We start from the raw sequence: 18,282 nt of genomic DNA on the forward strand, positions 1-18,282 counted from the left end.
TAAATATTTTTAAATAGTAAATATTTGTAATATTCCTATCCTTGTTGTTGTTGTTGTTGTTGTTGTCAGTAATTAATTTTCAGTTTTGTTGTGTTAGTTACGAAAAAGTACATTCAAAATCACAGTTAATTTATCATCTATTTGTTGTTTTAAGCTACTTAAGCTTCACATTTTATTGAGGAATTATCATCATCATCATTATTATTATTATTATTGAATCAATAATCGGACTCTTGATGGCTTTTATTTTGACAGTCCCGCTTCCTGCAGCCCTCAGTCCGCTGTCCAGTCCGCAGCTGATCCGGTGATAGTGGAGGAGCGTCGGGGCGCGTCACAGAGCGGCCGGGATTCTGCCTCCGCGCCGCGGACCGACACCAGGCTTTGCCCCCGTTACGAGAATATCGACGGTGCTTTTCTATAAAGGCGCGAGAAAATCTGGACAGACCGGACCAGACGAACCTTTCTGCAACAGGTCAAACAGGAGGAGCCTTCCGAACCGACGGTACCAGTTCCACAGCATGATGCCGGTGAGAAGGAACTTTGTATTTCATAGCATAAATATCTAATATTAACTTTTAAATGCTGTAATCGGAGCTTTAAACGAAAATCTATCTATCTATCTATCTATCTATCTATCTATCTATCTATCTATCTATCTATCTATCTATCTATCTATCTATCTATCTATCTATCTATGATTGTACTTTTAGCTGACAATTGAGACTTCATAATCAATTAAACAGTTGGACTGAGGAGAGGAAGTATTGATTTATGATTGATTGATTGATTGATTTATCTGCAACTAGTAGCAAACCAGGGAGATTCCAGTAATGATGGAGTTTAATAACTATCAAAAAGTAGAATTAAAAAGCTTCGACAGCATATTGGAGTCATTGTGGGCTTAAAAAGGAGGAGTAAATTTACATCCAAAAACTCAGAAATGCAGAGACGAATCTCAGAAATCTTCTAGAAAAAACTTGGAATTTTTTTAGTTTGAAAGTTGAAGATTTGCTAGAAAAAATTCAGAAATTTTGACAATAATCTCAGAAATTTTCAGGAAAAAAACTATAATTTTCTACATTTCAAAAGTTTGAAATTTTCAACTTTTCAAACTCAGAAATTTCTGGGAGGTTTTCTAGAAAATTTCTGGCAGAAAATTTTTCCTTCTTTTTATTTTCCATCTACCATGGCCCTAGTACTCCGTTGTATGAATCACCCAGCTAATGGGATTTTTGATTTTATCACCATTGCTTCGCGGGAAACTACGTACATTATATGATCAACTAAAGCACATTAATGTTCCTCCTCTGGGCTGTGAAGGTGAGGAAGTGACTGATAAGAGCTTACATGCTTACATGTGTCTTTTTCCAGTCAAAAGTTAATTTAATTGTTATAATAGAGGAACCTGATATGACCTGTTTGAGGAAATAGAGACAAACTTCTCTGTTAACAGTTTTGCTTGAAGCAAACTTCCTACACTGTCCTTTTTTTCACATTTTAAATTCTTTGCAGCATCCAGACTGACTCATGTTTCACAGCTGCTTTCCTTAAAAGTGCAGACTACTGGAATGTCATGCTAATGCATTTTAGGCAAGAATTATTTGTTTATTAGCAACCTTTTATGCATTTCTAATATTATATTTAAAATGATTAAGTGGTTAAATAAAAAATCAGCAGAATGTGGCAATGTTTTTATCCGATTAATCATCAGAATAATCAATATAATATTTGATTACGTAAATCATTTTTAGTTGCAGCTATGGACTTTTGCATGATGTTCTTAATGTATCTAAATTTCAACATTATAAACATTGAGACTGTAAATTACCTTCATAAACTGGATCTCCCCTTGAATTTGACTCCAATCTGAGGGAAACTATAACATAACTCAAGAACTCAAAATAGAAGCATTTGCTTATGATATCATTATGTTAAGTTTTAAGAGCTTATTTTATTTAAATAATCCTTCAATATTGATTTAAAAAGTACCAGATTATTTCACTCATAAGACATTTTTCCATGTTAGAAGTGAAATAATCTCCCAGTTGAACTGGTGCTTTTTAAATCTAAATTAAAGGATTATTTACCTAAAACAAACTCCTACACCTTGCTGGAAAGTTAGTTTTCTCTAATTTCTAGTGCACTAAGATATTTGCACTAGAAACTAGAGTAAAACTACAGAGTAAGGTTTTGTGTTTTTGCAGCTTTTATAACGTAAATATCAGTTATAAAAAGAACAGAAATCTGACATAAAATGGTTTATGGTTTGATATCTTCCACCACACACTAATAAAGTATTGCTTTATTTTACATTTTTCAAACAATTCATTTTAAACACTAAGAACTGGTCAGTACTAACATTTATTTTATAACACACCTGTAGGCCTGTCATGATAACAAATTTTGTTGGACGATAAATTGTCCACAAAGTTATTGCGATAAACGACAACATTGTTCTTCTTTGAGACCATTTTCAAGTAATGGTATAATATTGCAAGAACACATTCTCAAAGATCAATAAATGTTAAATTTTAATGAACATGTAACACTGGAACTGGAAGACATTTTAAATATCCAAAATAAATAAACAAAACAACAGAAACAACAAATAAAATAAATTATGATGTCTCTGTAAACACACTTGTCCTTCAAAAAAAGGGCTAGTTGAGGCCAAAGCACCAGACTGAAGACTTTTATTACACTGTTTTTTGCAGCAAAATAGAAGCAATAAATGGAAATGATTGAGATTGTTTCAATTTATCACATGATTAATTAATTTATTGCTTACATACCTACCATATGAAATACTCTACTGTAACAACCTTTTTAGTTACGGTAGATTGTTTTCTAAGTCTTTCTGACCTCTTTTAAACATTTCCTGGATAATTTGCTCCATGTTTTTAGATGTTCCTTACCGTACACCTTGGCAGCAACGACCAGCGCATCACGGAGGTTCCCGTCATGCCAGAGATGCTGTGCAGAGACGTTGTGGAGCTCTGTAAGGAGCCTGGTGAGGCCGACTGCTACCTGGCTGAGACCTGGAGAGGCTCAGGTGAGTTTTACATAAATACTGACCACAGCTTTTCATGATTACTGCTCCGTCATAACTAAAAACTGAAGTTATTATCCTTGGACCTAAAGAGGAACGATCTAGAGTCAAAGCACAATTTCAGTTATTACAGATGTAAACTAGTGATAAGGTCTGAAATCTGGGTATAGTGATGGACCTGAACCTTCAGAGCCACATAAAGACAGTTACAAAGTTGGCCTTCTATCACCTGAAGAACATTTCCAGGATTAAAGGACTAATGTCCCAGATCTAGAGAAAGTCATTCATGTGATTTTCTTTAGTCGCATTGATACTGCAACAGCGTCTTCTGACTAAAAACCCAATCAGATCCTGGACGCTGCTGCTAGCGTTTTGACTAAAACCAGGAAGATGGAGCACATAACCCCAGTTCGAAAGTCCTTATGGCTCCCTGTAGCTCAGAGAACAGACTTATAAATACTGCCCACCTCTCTGTATTCGATAAGATCAACAGGAGATCTTTTTTAAAGAGCAGTTATATTTTTATAGCTGCATGTTAAAGTCTCTGTGTTGTTTTCTAACCTTTCAGAGCGTGTGGTTGAAGAAGACGAGCCGATGTTGGAGGTGCTGCAGCGATGGGGCCAGCAGAAAGAGGAGGTGCGCTACATCCTGCGATACCAAAGAGCCTCTGGACACGAAACAGGTTGGATATACCTTATTATCACCAGAGACTATTAAATAATCTTACTTTTATCTTCCAGATTTATTCATCAAAGAAGGGATGAAAGGGGGGCTATTATGCAAAGTTTAATTTTGGCACGTTTTTGTTCTTCCATTGCTTCTAAAACAGCCCAGGTGCTTGGAAAAGTCTTATTTTAAGTTTATATTTTTTGGTGTTTGGAAAATGAGCCGTTACAAAAACCTTTGTTGAGTCACAATTGATGGGCATTGCATTGTTACCTAGCAACCCCAGCCAAGCTCAGCCCGTTACCTAGCAACCCAAGTGGAGTTCCAGCACATTTGGTCAGCTGGTTTTACCATTGTATGTGCCGTACAATGGCTGCTGGAAAAGACATGCATTTTGTTGTGGACTTACCACAACAAAACACGCATTTTGCTGTGGACATTTGGACATGCATCTTGTTAGCTGTACAGGAAGGCCCACTTCTGCTTTTCAAATATTTACGGTTGTATAATTTTGCATTTGATCGTTGCCATTTTCACATGTGAGTGTAAACGTAGAATTTGAGGGCGTGGCCAGCAGCTGATTATTCAGATTTAAAGTGACAAGAATTGAGCTGACTAAGATCTCGTTATCTAAGAAAGATTTGGCGCAAAAAATGTAATGAAGATGTTTTGAATAATCCATATGCTGATCTGAACCTGTTCAAAAGAAAATATGTTTATAGAGAACCATCAAATCAATCAGACAGGATCTGGATGAAACCTTAATCCAGTGTGCCTGTATCTAGCAGCATGTAGTGCAAATCTGCAGGAGGGTCTGCAGCTCCCAAAGAACAGATTCAGCATGTATTTCCAGCAGCTCAGGCAGTAATCAGCTTAGAGCTGAAGGAATTAAGTGGGCTGCTCCATCTGTGTTTTTTGTTCACGGTATTTTTAAGTATTGATTTGCTTTAACTTTAGCATATCTCATGAATGGTTAACATATGATTGATTTGTTGTGTGTATTTTGTACTTAACACTGTAGCAAGTCTGAAAAGATACATCTGTTTTTGTGTTCAGCTGGATGCAGAGCTGCAGACCAAACTACTTTGGAAAGACTCAGAGAGAATGGGGTAAGATCTTTATTTATTCAGAAACATTGATATCACACTGCATCATAATGTCTAGTAAAGAAACGCATCCAGAGGTTGTGTAATTTGGCATAATGACTGCTGGATAGAGAGAAAAACAATATGATGACGTGACTACAAACTCGGACTGAGCTTTCTGTTGCAGTTCTCAGTTATTCCTCTGGATATGTCGCTGAGCGAGCTGCAGGATCTGGCAACAAGACAGCAGCAGCAGATTGATGCCCAGCAGCAGCTTTTGGCCTTCAAGGTACAGCACACCAAGCGCTCTGCAGCATGCATACGACTACTATTAATAGTTTTACCGAAGGAACCCGTTGTTCTTCAGCCCAGTTTCAGCTTTATATTGAACTGAACCCATTATATACATTTGAAATTGTCTGATTTAATGCTGGAAGACCTTTATGTCACTCATCAGTGTTTAGGCCGTTCTCCAACCTCAGCGATGGAGAACACATCTATTGTTCATACAGAATATTGTGAGTTCAGATTATTCACACATGTAGATCTTATGGGAAAGCAGCTGCCTGCCCGTTTATTATTGTTGTTGGCAGGAGAGTGTGTGCTGTATTGTCAAGGAAATATACTGAATGGAAATTATTTTATTTCATCATATGATTAATTAATTAATTGCTTATTGCGCCACACATCATGTGTGTAATGAGACACTGTTGCTTTATATCATCCGCTGTTTTCAGGATCATCTTATGCTTTCTGAAGCTGTGATACAAGAGAACGCATAATTTAATTTTGATCCCAGGTTTAAGGTATTAAGTGGTAATAGTGGTTGCTGAGTAACTTTTATCTTGTAGCTCTAAGCACCCCAATTTAATATAAATGTTTTTGGAAGTGTAAATGCTATAAAAAATCTGTCAACTTTTGCTTTTCATGTTAAAAACAATATTAAACTATAATAGCGTCATGTGCCTGTAAATTGACTGATGAAGGGCTTTTGCTGGATGTTGCAGGAGCAGCAGCTGTGTTACCTGAAGCTGCAGGATCAGAGGCAGGAGCAGCATCAGGAGGCATCTGGGCAAGACCGATTGCTTCAGCTGCAAGAAAACATACGCAACCAGGAGGCCAAACTGCTACGGGTCCGGGCTCTCAGGGGCCAAGTGGAGCAGAAACGAAACATAAACTCCAAATTAGGTCAGAGGCTTTCCTTCTTGTACCAACTCTGAAACATTTCAGCATTAAAACTGTTTTTAAATAGCCGTTTTTTCACCGCTGACAATTGATCTGTGAGGAAAATATGTCAGATTGTTTGATTATTGAGAAAGAGGGCACTAAAGTTTAGGGTGATGGCAAGGAGAACTTCCAACTCCACCTTTTCCACATTCAGCATCTCTTAAAGGAAGTAAGTTGCTGTGTGCAGTGACATTGTGTGTTGGGGATGTTTATTTTCTGTTTGTGCCAGTGGAGGAGATTGAGCAGATGACCAGCCTGTTTCAGCGGAAGCACAACGAGTTGGAGTTGGCTGCAGCCAAGGTGGAGGAGCTGAGCAGCCAGCTGGAGGCACTAAGAAATGCTCGTTTTGAGCCTCCTTTTCCTTTTCATCCTCACAACTCTTCTTCCGAGCTAAAGGACTTATATAAAGACTTGCAGGTGAAACTTTAGTCATAAAAGTTTATTGAGTGTGCCTAATAATTTAATTATAACAAGCTGGTTAATTGTGACACGTAAATGTTTTGTAGCCAAGGTTTAAACCAGTGACACCAATTGGCCTATCATGATAACAAATTTTGCTGGACGATAAATTGCCCCAGTAATTATTGTTTTGAGGCCATTTCAAAGTAATATATTAATAATGACATAATAATCCAAAACCAATCACAGACCAGTTTTGTAAAGAACTTTTAACACTGGAACTGGAAAATACTTTAAATGTCCAAAGTAAAACGTGTTAAGCACTTCTCTCTTCGCAGTGGGGTTGGTTGTTTGCAGCGCTCAGCTTCTGGCACGCTTCACGGCTTAGCTGTGGTTTGATCCACAGGTTTTATTTCACACCTGTGGAAATAAAACCACAGGTTTTTATTTCATAACTGCTTTTTTTAAGCAGTTATGAGGCTTGGTGGCGAAACCTTAAACTGCTGCTGTGCAAGTTACTCAACAGGATGTTGCTAGGTAACCAAAGTTGAGGGAACTTGAAACTGCTTGTTACCAAGCAAGTTGTTGCCAGGCAACCAAAGAGCGAGCGAGTCAGGATCGAAGTCCAGAGAATATTTTATCACATGTATTATCTATGGATATTGATTATGTGTCAATCACAATATATATAGTTATTGATTTATTATCCAGCCCTATGCTGCTGGGTGAATTAGAGGCCTAAGAATTTAATTTATTTTTAATTTTTACTTTTCAAAGTCAAGTTGTCCGGTTGGTGAATAAGACTGTAGTACCTGTGAATTAAAAAAAGCAGCAGAATTACTGCTCAAGATGGTAACACCTTGAAAACTAAGATTTTCCCCAGGTCACCAAGCAGAAACTCATCACCTTGTTGATGATTTAACTTCCTCCTCCTTTCCAGCTGAGGAACAAGCTGAACCAGGAACAAAGTGCTAGGCTGCAGCAGCAGAAAGACAGGCTGAAAAAGAACAACATGGAAGTTGTTGCAATGGACCAACGTCTTGGTGAGCTTCAAGGGAGACTATGGAAGAAAAAGGCTGCCCTGCAGCAGAAAGAGAACCTGCCAGTAAGTTTAAATAATACATGTATCACAATATCTGTTTATCACGAGGAGATAAGCAACAAAGCAAAGAAAGTCCATTGCTTTTTGTTGTATTTGTGCACCTTTTTGATTTCTGCCATCATTTGTCAGGTGGCCTTAAACAGCATCAACCCTCAACATGAGCCAAGCTCCAGAGTAGCAGCAGTGGGGCCATACATCCAGTCCGCCTCTAGGTCAAACTCCCAGCCTTCTGCTGTGCTTCCTTGCCAGGAAACGATGGTGAAGTCGGCATATCCAGATGGCACTGCCACCTTACCAATGCGTGCCTCATCCCGAAAGCCACCAGCTGTACCAGCCAAACCAAGCATTAGTAAGCATAGTGATCTGTTCCTTTTTGGTTTAGACATTTTAAAGATGATTGTTGACTCTGAAAGGTGAAAGGTTTCAACACAGAAATAAGTAATTGTAGCAACTTTTGTCCAGAAAACCAAGTTGCTTCCACTTGCTGCCCTCATATGTCAAACCTCTGCTATAAAAGCTATGGTCAGTTAGTTTTAGTAAAGGCTTTGTTTCTCTCTGTATTTTTAGTATTCTGAAGTTAATCTGAAGTTTACAGTCGAGTATCACACATTACTTGTTAGGAAAGTTAACAACCATTGGTCTGGAGAGACAAAAAATGCATTTGGTCTACAGTATTTAACAAAACCACTGTTTATAGAATGAATTAAGGGACCAAAGAGATGCAGTTTATTATGTTGAGGGTACAAAAAGGCTTCTTCAAAGTCAAAGATTTTAATGTAAAGCATCTTTTGTAGGTGTGGAGACCCTAAAAGACAATGCTTACATTCCTTCCCCTGGTGCTTCACGACTTGGTCACACCGCACAGACGCAGCTAAAGGATAACCAGGTCTTACTAGACTTCTGCTTAACTTCTATTGTTTTCAGCTGCATGACTTTAATGGTTCTGTTTGTGTTTTATTTTTGCTTTCAGTCCAAGTCAACGGTGCCACCAGCAGTTCCCACTAAACCGAAATTATTCCCTTTCTCTGGTCCATCAACCTTTTCCAAGCCTGCCTTTTGGACAGGGACCTTCCCTGGGAAAAAGAAACTTAAGGATCCAGGGGTCATGTCTTCCCACAGCAACACCCTCCCTCTGCACAGCAATAAGGAAAGTCCTCCTGCAGCTGCAGTGCGACCTTACACACCAAACCCCACGGATGTGCCTCCACCTGTGTTTCAGAAACCCCAAACTCTGGCAGCTTCATCAATCTATTCGATGTACACCCAGCAGGCCACCCCTGGTAAAGCCTACCAAGCAGAAGGCCAGGGCACACTGTCCCGCAGCAAACCACGAGGTGATACCGATCCAGCTTCTCTCTCCTTTGTTTTGTGTTAGGGAGTGTAATTTCATATTTGACTGGTGTATGAATACTTTTTGGGCTAACTGTAATCTCAAAATTAAGTTGAGTTGGATTGTATTATCCAAAATGTAGGCTCTATGTTGGACATAGAGCCTTTGTTTTAAAGTGTACTGATTATTTTTGTGTACTCTTTGTCACCGTCTCTTCCTGTGCAGTGTATGGAAAACCAGTCCTTCCAGGTGGCAAGAGGCCGCAAACAGTCAGCTCAGAGAACACCTCCTTGAGATCTGGGCTCTGTGAGTTTGGGACTGATACCATTTCATCTGCTGTCAATGATGACAAAGGTGCAGATGCTGATACAGCAGAATGTGCGATTCCTCGTCCACTCAGTCCCTCCAAGCTCCTCCCGTTCGCGTCCAACCCTCACAGGAACTCTGATGCCGACTTGGAGGGCCTCCGCCGCCGACTGCACAACGCCCCCCGGCCTCTAAAAAAACGCAGCTCAGTTGTAGAGTCTGAAGGCCCGGGTGGATTTAATATTGAGAAGCTTCTGTACCAGCAGACAACTCTGGCTGCCATGGAAACCATTCCTATGAAGAACATCAGTCCACCAGAGGAAAATGTTCAGTCCACAGTTCCTGACGACAGGACCATTAAGAAAGATGTCAGTTCCAGGGTGAAAGACAAAAGTTTAGCTGTTCTGATGTCAGCTGGACACAACAGTAACAGTTTGACAACACCTTCCCTGATCCCAGATCCTGATCCTTTCCTTCTATCCCCACAGGAAGACAAGGATGAAGAACTTTCTTCCACTGCAGCTCAACAGGAGCACTTTCCAGAGGAGATGTTTACTTGGCCACCTCCGCCTTTTCCCAGCTGTGAGGAGGAAGAACCTGCAGATGATACACTCAGCTTTCAGCAACTGATTCTACAAGACCCAGCCCCACCTGTGAGTCACAGTTTTACCAGTTAAGATGCTACTGCTGTTGTAAAAATACAGCAGGAAAATGTTCTTCCCCTTACAAGCAGTGACTCTCAAGGTGTCCACAACCCTTTTCAAATGGGCAGTTTGTATGATGAATGAAGACTTAATAAACTATTTCAATCCTCACCCAGATACACCCGTCCATCACCTACACTCCCTTATTGGTGAGGAGCACCCTGGAAAGGTCTCCAGTCCATCACAAGGCTAAACACAGACACACAGGACAAACAAACATGCACACTCATACCTGAGATCAACTTAGAGTAATCAGTTATATTAACAGTCCTGCTTTTGGACTGTGGCAGGAAGCTGGACTAAACATAGAGAACTCATGCATGCACAAGAATAACATGCAAAAACTTCCCAGTCTGGGATTGGAGCTTCGGACCTTCAGTGCTACCAACTGCGCTGCATTAAGGTCTTTGTCCCCAGTTTAAAAACTGTAATCTGGTCTTCTCTGTTTCTTTGGGAGCAGTGGCTTCTTCCTCTCCTCTCCTTCCTTTCAGCCCATGATGGTAGAGGAACAATTTCACCAAAGTAGAAAAAACCTTAGCCTATAAAGGACCAAACAATTAGCACAAATAACTACTGTTCACTAAGGAAAACATACAGATTCTGGTAATAGACTTTCTGCTCTGTCTTTCAGAGTAAACAGTCAATCTTGCGTAAACCTGGCTCTGACCGCGTGGAGCACAGGACGCGTGTCCAGTTCAGCCCTCTGGCCCTGCTGCTGGATTCCTCTCTGGAGGGTGAATTTGACCTTGTCCAGAGAGTCATCTATGATGTAAGTTACGGTTCTGGCTGATGCTCCCTTGCAAGGCTAGAGTTGTGAATTTGGGTGAAGAATGAGATGGATGATTGGATCTTTCACGTTGCTGATATTGCAGGTGGATGATGCCAGCATGCCTAACGATGAGGGAATCACAGCGTTGCACAATGCTGTCTGTGCCGGCCACACTGACATAGTGAAGTTTTTGGTTCAATTTGGTGTCAACGTCAATGCTGCTGATAGTGATGGCTGGTGAGTCTGATCTTCAGTGAGCTCCTCTGATAAGCTTCACCTTCATGATCAGGAGCACAGTTGACGAGAGTCTGTTTCCCTTTTAGGACGCCCCTGCACTGTGCTGCCTCTTGCAACAATGTTCAGGTTTGCAAGTTCCTGGTGGAATCTGGGGCAGCTGTGTTTGCAGCTACATACAGTGACATGCAGACTGCAGCTGACAAGTGTGAGGAATTGGAGGAGGGCTATGCACAGTGCTCCCAGTTCCTTTATGGTGAGATATGCATTAAACATACGCTACTCACAAAAAGTCTAGGACATTATGCTTTCGAGTTAAATTTCAAACCTAAAATCCACTACGAACATTTACAGGTGAACTTAATGTGACCTTCTCTGAACCTTTGAATGTACATGTCCAGCTGTTCAGTGTTTCAGTACTTTTTTGCACAACTTGCTGTTCTCTAACAAGGAGCTTAACGGCAACATTCACAACTGGTACAATCAGAATCGGTGTTTAAACAATCCTCTTATCATGCTCTACACACATTTCGACATCATTAGACCAAGATGAGTCTAACAACTAATCAACAGTACTTCCTCGCCATTGTGAGGCTGCAAACAGGATGTCCTCAGACAAGTGTGACCACTTGGAAAGCTGCCCAGCAAGGTGTCTGATGTAAAACACTAAGTTCAGCTTTGAACAAAAACAAACAAACAAACAAACAGTAATATTAGGGAATTGCTGCTACAGTAAATAAATTATTTAATCTAATCAAGTTTCCTGTCTGTGCCGCTGTAGGTGTTCAGGACAAGATGGGAGTGATGAACCGTGGGGTGGTGTATGCTCTGTGGAGCTATAAGCCTGAAAATAAGGACGAGCTTGGCTTCAGCGAAGGAGACTGCCTGACGGTGCTGAAACAGGAAGGGGAGGTCGAGACAGAATGGTGGTGGGCTCGATGTGGCGACCATGAAGGATACATTCCCCGCAACCTTCTTGGGGTAAGATGAACTGCAGCTTCCACTCCACTCCACTTTCTTAGGTGTATGTGATGATTGGTATTGATGATCGGCCCTCATGGGTTATCGGTATTGTAATCAGCGGGAAGAAACCTGATTGGAGTATCCTTAATAAATACTCATTCCTCTCTCAACATTGTGACGCTTTCTAACCTTTTCCAGGTCTTACTTATTTATATAAAGGCTCTCTAATGAAATTCAAATAGTTCTTATTGGTTTAATTTGGAATCTTAGTCTTTTAATGAGAAACTTTTTCTCATTTTCTCCCAGCTCTATCCGAGGATCAAGCCACGGCAGAGGAGCCTCGCTTAGCAATGATTTATTTCCATTTGAAGGAATTCAAATGAGAAGAAACAGCAGCACAATTACATCTTGAACTACTGCCACCAACACAAAGAACTGTCGCAGAGAAAGAAGAAACAATAGTTCATCAGTTTCCACCGTTAAAATGGACTACAGTGGTTATTTTTCAAAACAGAGCTGCCCAACAAAGACAGAAAACCACATAAAAAACAAGATTTTAATTATTTTGGAGTTCTTCTAGTTTTAGAAAGTTGATTAATATATATATTTAGAAACAAGTGTGGGAGGGGAAGTTTTGCAGCTTGTTCTATAATAATAGCTAGTTATTGCTTTAGATTTTTCTTTGAAATGGTTTGAACATTGTTTTTTTTATTATTAAAGGCATTTCATCCATCCGCATAGTCCTGTTTTACTGCAGATTAGGTGATTTTACCAAAGACATAAGAATTAGCATGAATATAAACATTAAAAATAAAAACACACATTGCCAGGATGTTAAAAGTAAGATACGTCACACATTCTCAGCTTTCAACTTCAACTCTTTATTTAAGAGCTTGAGGAACGATAAGGAAAAGCAAACGTTAAACCTCTGTGTCCGTTTTCAGCTTCTACACTCTGCAGAATCAGCAGTGCCAACTCTGCAGCACACATGTACCCTCCGAATACAGAGCAGAGTCAGCAGCGACTGCATTTCAATAGTGACAAGAACCATGGAGTACATTCAAGATTAGATTAACAAATTGCACAAATCCTCAAGAAAACAAAACAAAAAAAGGTTATAAGTTAAAGTCACCACATTCAGGTGTGGAGCACCTGCCCATCACCAAGCATGCAGGTTAGCCTTAACTGGGCGTAGTTGCAGTGTGCATTTAATTCACATAATTACAAACCAACAACACACGTCTTCCACTGCAGCTGTTTTGAAAAAGGAGGTCCGTGTTTCGGATCCAGCTGGTACAAATTGAATTTAATATGCGCTCGCCTGAACAGATTCACCAACAACCTTCAAAATACAAAAACGTCTTTGAATTGATTGATGCAAATATAGTTTGTGGGTTTTTTTAAACGCAGGTTTAGAGAAGTGCTACAATGAACATGTGGATGAAGATTTAACTGTTTCTGCATTATGGATGAGTAACAAAACTGGAAAACGTGGATAAATATTCCCTTAAACTATGGATCCATTCCAACACAATGGAAGACAATGAGGGAAAAAAGGAGATAAAAGGATTTTTAAATGTTCATTTGTATAAGTACTAAAATATATTTATTCTAAATACAGACTTCAAAGCAATAGTACTGTAATATGTCGTATTAGTTTCAGGACTTCCTCCTGTCATTGGTACGTGGAAACATTTTCCTGAACAGGTTTTATGTTTGACATCATTATCTTCACTCTTTTGTTTTAAATTAAAACAGGAGTTTTTGTAAAAGATCTACCACAATTGAACCATGTTGAGTGAAATGGCTGTAGGTTCTAATTCAGACACAATTGTATCTTATAGCTTTCAACATCAGATTTGATTTTAAAATCCTAATAAAGTTGGTCTGTGTAGCAGAAACTGAGGCCAATCAAAAAAAAATTGTTATAATAGTTTTTCTGATGCTTTAGCGTTTTAGTTTCACTAAAATATACCAGATCAAACACATTTTAGTATCAGATAGATAACCTGAGTAAAAGCAAAATACAGTTTTATAAGGAATATTTAATGTATTAAACAGCTATCCAAATTAAGAATGAGAATTAAATGAGTTCAATTTAATTTGAATCAAGAAATCACTTAAGTAGAACCTGTCTGGCAGCATGAAGTAGGCAAGCATTTCTTCCAACAGGAGAAGAAGAAGAGACTCATATCAAAGCTAAAAGCCAAAACTACTGCAAGAAGAAAAAAGAGGCCAGATGTGAGCCACATCTGGATGAAGAGACTTGCTTTTCATCAATGGATGGAGGAGAAAAAGTGGAACTTTTTGGAAAGAGTGCACTTCATCCATCCACCATGAAGTCAGCAGCCTTAGCAGAGAGTCCCAGCCTTTCTCTCTCTGGTTGAGATTACGTTGGGGAATCCCAACATAATCCCAGTCCAGCCGATAAACTTAGTCCCTCCATCGTGTCCTCACATGGCTCCTTTTGACAAAGAGAAGCAGCGCCTCTACTCTGAGTCTATCCCAGATGACCGAGCTTCTCACCCTTTCTCTAATGAAGAGCCCAGTCACCCTGCAGAGAAAACTCATTTCAGCTGCTTAAATCCGTGATCTTGCTCTTTCGGTCACTCCTCAGAGCTTGTGACTTTAGATCAGGATAGGTACGTAGATCAACTGGTTAATCGAGAGCTTCACCTTTCGACATGGCGATCCGTTTATCGATCTCCGCTCCATCTTTCCCCCATCTGTGAACAAGACCTAGAGATATTGAAACTCCTCCACTTGGGGCAGGAAGCACTCCACCCTTCTCTGTCTCAAGACCAAGGTCTGGCAAAAGACGGCCAATCTTTTGTCAGGCTGGCGTGGGTTTTGGTGGTCCAGCTTGTTGTTGACTTGTCATCTGGGCAGAACAACAACTATTGTGTGATTAGTCAGAAATTTAAAGTGGATGTTTGCTGCAGTGAGATGAACTTATCAGGACTTCAACACTTGAGCTTCTTGTGCACTTTGTTCTTGCAACCTTGAGTAAGAAACCAAATATTTTTAGCTTCGTGAAGTTTGGACTGTGGGTTAATATGCATGTAGTTTGGCAGGAGCATAAAGCCAGCTTTTGTTGGTCCAGTGAAATCGTCTCTAATAATCCTGCAGATTCTGGTCATGGTTCAGATTCTGGTCTTGGGGAAGCAGACGTGTTACATGACCGATGCCCTTGGTGACTCCCTCCCTGAAGAGCAGCTTGGCGCTCAGTCGCAAATACTCGGGGTGCTTGATGAAGCGAAAGCGAACAACGGCCCTCTCCCCCGTTCGAAGCTCATCCTGAAACCAGCAGTGAAGGATTTAACAGTCTGTTTCCAAATGCAACACGAATAAGAAAACCCACCAACCTTTCCGTGAAGGCACTCCACCGTAGCCGTCTGCCGGACGTTACCGACATGGACGGTGACCTGCGAACCCCGCCGGAAAGTCTTTGCATGGAAGAGCAGAACAATGGCAGCTTCGAACTGGCAGCAGATGGTCGGGTTCATCTTGGGGCTGACCATCACCATGCCCTGCAATACGCAGGAAGTGGAACACTCTTCATCCATTTCAAAATAAGAGCATGCATATAAACGTCTGATTTTATGACGAATTCTTAACAGTTGGGTAGGAACCGGCTACATTTACTCAATTACATTCACTTATGTAACTGTTTTGAAGAAAATTTACTTTTTAGAGCATTTTTATTATGCTTTACTTTTTACTTTTACTTGAGTAATTTTATTATGAAATATTTATTCTCTTACTTGAGTAAAATTTCTGGATTTTTCTACCCACTGACTGAAAATCAAACAGGTTTTAACCAAAACTTCACCAGACACAGACACACACCTGCAGGTCTTGTTAAAGTTTCATAATTTTTCCATTAAAAGAAACTGATTTGGATTTTTTTTTTTGCCTGATTTTATGTTTTGTTACTTGTATAAATTATTGTCCTTAAAATATCAGTGTTCCCACTTAACTTTATATTCGGTCCATCTGATTATGTAATTTTTAAATATTAAATGATTGATAATTTGATCAGTTACTTTGCACTTGAGTAGACTTTTACCAAATACTTTATTACTCTTACTTGGGTCATTTTAGTTGAGTACAATTTTTGTGCACTCTACCAAAACTTCTGCAAAGATGTCTAACTTTTTTCAACTGAAAGTTTAGAAAACATTAAAGCTATGTGCGCTAAATGTTTTCAAAATGATCAAAAACGCGATAGAGCTAAATTTGCTCCTCTATTAGCGGGTTAGCAGAAGTGTGCCCACCAGTCCTTTTGGTTATCAGTGAACACGGACCAATGAGCCTGAATTTCTGTCCTAATTATTAACCCAACATTAGATGACCTCTGACCTTGCGCAAAAGTGAGCGATCAAAGTTTCCCAGAGCCAGAGTGGCTGCCTGTCCGGCCTTCAGCACCCTGCAGGCCGAGCGGTTCCTCTGGATGCTGCCCACTTTCAGGCGCAGGAAACGACCCTCTTCAGTGGGTCCAACCACGAGTCGCTCGCCCTCCCTGCAAACTCCACTGGCAGAAAAAATAAAGATGGTGTTAAGGTTTTATTTTCAAACTTTTTGGGATAAATTAAATTAAACTGAATCTAAACTGACAAAAAGTTTGAAAATAAGGTCAACTGACAATCCATCAGCATTGCTAATCTATGCGTTAGCAACAAAATGGCTAACTAGAAGATTTAACCTTTAATTAGACCATGCCATCTTACCTGTACAGAGTTCCTCCAACAACAGTCCCAACATCAGGGACTGAGTAGATCTCATCCACCTGCAAACACATGATTGGACATGTGTAGCATAAAAAACAACTTTTAACATGGATGATTTCATTCATTAAGAGAAAAAACCTATCCAAACCAACCTTTTAACATTTAGGACAGTACGATCTGTATTCTTTTTTCTGAAATCCTACGTAAGCTTTATTTATTCTAGTTTTTGGAGCTATACTTCTACATCCTCTGATGGGACTAGAGCTGGGCAAAAAATCAATTTTATCAGTTAATCAAATTTTGGGTTTTTGAAGATTTAATTTTTGGAAATTTGGTTTTTTATCTTTTATCACCGAAGCACTCCTTAGGTTTCTTGTTTGACAAGCATGTTTTACAGTTTCTATTTATTTGGATTTTGAATTCATATAAATTTTATGATCGGTTATTAGGGCCAGGCTAGGATTTTTAATGTTGTTTTTAATACAATTTTGTGAATAAAGTCATAATATTACATGACTACGAGAATAAAGTCATAATATTCGGAGAAAAGATTTATGCAAACATACTTCGTATATTTAAAAAAAGGAACTACACTGGCTGGGTGATCACATCAGAACTTAATAACTCTAGAGAAGCTTTTTTTTCATGAAAACAACTTTTTCTAATAATTTTTAAGATATTCTTCCACTATGTTCTCGTAATTAAACAAATGGAAAAAAAAACGTGGAGCCTGTCCCTAATACTCTGCCGCACAACTCAGCGAAGGGATGATTAAAGCCACTTTTTGAAAATATTTTCTGCCATTTGTGATTTTTATTTTTTGGAAAAGAAAGGTAGAAAAATAATCGATTAAAATCTTAAATCGGATCTTGTACAAAAATACTAATAGATTTTAGATTTTAAGAGATTTAGCCATATCACCCAGTCCTAAAAGGGAGGGAAATGTAACCTCGTGTCCATGTTGTGTGTGTTTGTGGACCTGGAACTCTGTAAGCTGCTGCATCAGCTCCTCCTGTTCTTTGCTGTTGCTAAGCGGAGGAAGGATGTTCAGGAAAACCTTCAGGAGGTCGAGGCTTTCTCCAGACACGCTGGACAGGGTGAAGATGGGTGTGATGCTACACACACAAAAAGGCAGACGAACAAGAGTAACGATAAAACAATTTGTTTTGAAGGGCAACACAGAATAAACACATTTAGTGAGAAATCTACAACAAGGCCTCAGGGCCATTGCAGAAACAAAAAAGGAGTAAATTTACAAGAAAAAAAACTCATACATTTTGAGGTTGATCTCAGAATTTTTCTATAAGAAAACAACATTTCTGAGTTTGAAAAATTTACAATTTGTTAGAATTTTTTTTTCAAAATTTTAGATTAATTTCAGAACTTTTTTAGAAAGAATCTTGGAAATTTCTGATTGTCAAAAGTAAATTTTTGTTTTTACTTTTTGAAATTTCCAAGTCCTTTTTGTACAAAACTCCTGAGATCAATCTAAAATTTTGAAAATTTTTTCTAACAAATTGTAAATTTTTCAAACTCAGAAATTTTGTTTTCTTATAGAAAAATTCTGAGGTCAACCTCAAAATGTATGAGTTTTTTTTCTTGTAAATTTACTCCTTTTTTGTTTCTGCAATGGCCCTGAGGCCTTGTTGTAGATTTCTCACTAAATGTGTTTAATCTGTGTTGCCCTTTGAAACAAATTGTTTTATCGTTACTCTTGT

General features: G+C 39.2%; 2 protein-coding genes across 3 annotated transcripts in view; one reads left to right on the forward strand and one right to left on the reverse strand.

The window, feature by feature from the left end:
• The first annotated feature begins 271 nt into the window (after positions 1–271).
• LOC103146655 (apoptosis-stimulating of p53 protein 2-like) lies at positions 272–13,600 on the forward strand. 2 transcript variants are annotated; one of them, XM_016677768.1, is made up of 18 exons: positions 273–527; positions 2,905–3,052; positions 3,618–3,731; positions 4,772–4,824; positions 4,988–5,089; positions 5,808–5,988; positions 6,257–6,444; positions 7,367–7,531; positions 7,658–7,877; positions 8,323–8,414; positions 8,499–8,862; positions 9,084–9,532; positions 9,653–9,817; positions 10,500–10,637; positions 10,741–10,874; positions 10,961–11,127; positions 11,653–11,852; positions 12,141–13,600. In XM_016677768.1, exons 1-18 carry the CDS (start codon positions 519–521, stop codon positions 12,180–12,182), a joined length of 2,931 nt encoding a protein of 976 aa, XP_016533254.1. In that variant the 5' UTR covers positions 273–518; the 3' UTR covers positions 12,183–13,600. The 2 variants fall into 2 exon arrangements, with proteins under 2 accessions (XP_007564722.1, XP_016533254.1); XM_007564660.2 differs by having other exon boundaries at positions 272–527; positions 9,084–9,817.
• The window catches only part of LOC103146654 (GTP-binding protein 2-like), an 11,209-nt gene continuing 5,626 nt past the window's right edge, over positions 12,700–18,282 (reverse strand). Inside the window, exons 8-12 of the mRNA XM_007564659.2 lie at positions 17,544–17,763; positions 16,565–16,623; positions 16,197–16,368; positions 15,200–15,364; positions 12,700–15,131 (exon numbers count right to left, since the gene is read on the reverse strand). Of these exons, the coding sequence (XP_007564721.1) occupies positions 14,949–15,131; positions 15,200–15,364; positions 16,197–16,368; positions 16,565–16,623; positions 17,544–17,763 (799 nt within the window). The 3' untranslated portion in view covers positions 12,700–14,948. The remainder of the gene's footprint in view (positions 15,132–15,199; positions 15,365–16,196; positions 16,369–16,564; positions 16,624–17,543; positions 17,764–18,282) is intronic.

Source organism: Poecilia formosa, unplaced genomic scaffold (assembly GCF_000485575.1).
Source record: "Poecilia formosa unplaced genomic scaffold, Poecilia_formosa-5.1.2 Scaffold164, whole genome shotgun sequence".
Lineage (NCBI taxonomy): Eukaryota > Metazoa > Chordata > Actinopteri > Cyprinodontiformes > Poeciliidae > Poecilia > Poecilia formosa.

Bases quoted from the DNA above. Each gene is read 5' to 3' on its own strand.
- LOC103146655 (XM_007564660.2), top strand. The intron at 5,989-6,256 runs GTCAGAGGCTTT...TGTTTGTGCCAG, and splicing joins AAACATAAACTCCAAATTAG to TGGAGGAGATTGAGCAGATG. The intron at 7,878-8,322 runs GTAAGCATAGTG...CATCTTTTGTAG, and splicing joins ACCAGCCAAACCAAGCATTA to GTGTGGAGACCCTAAAAGAC.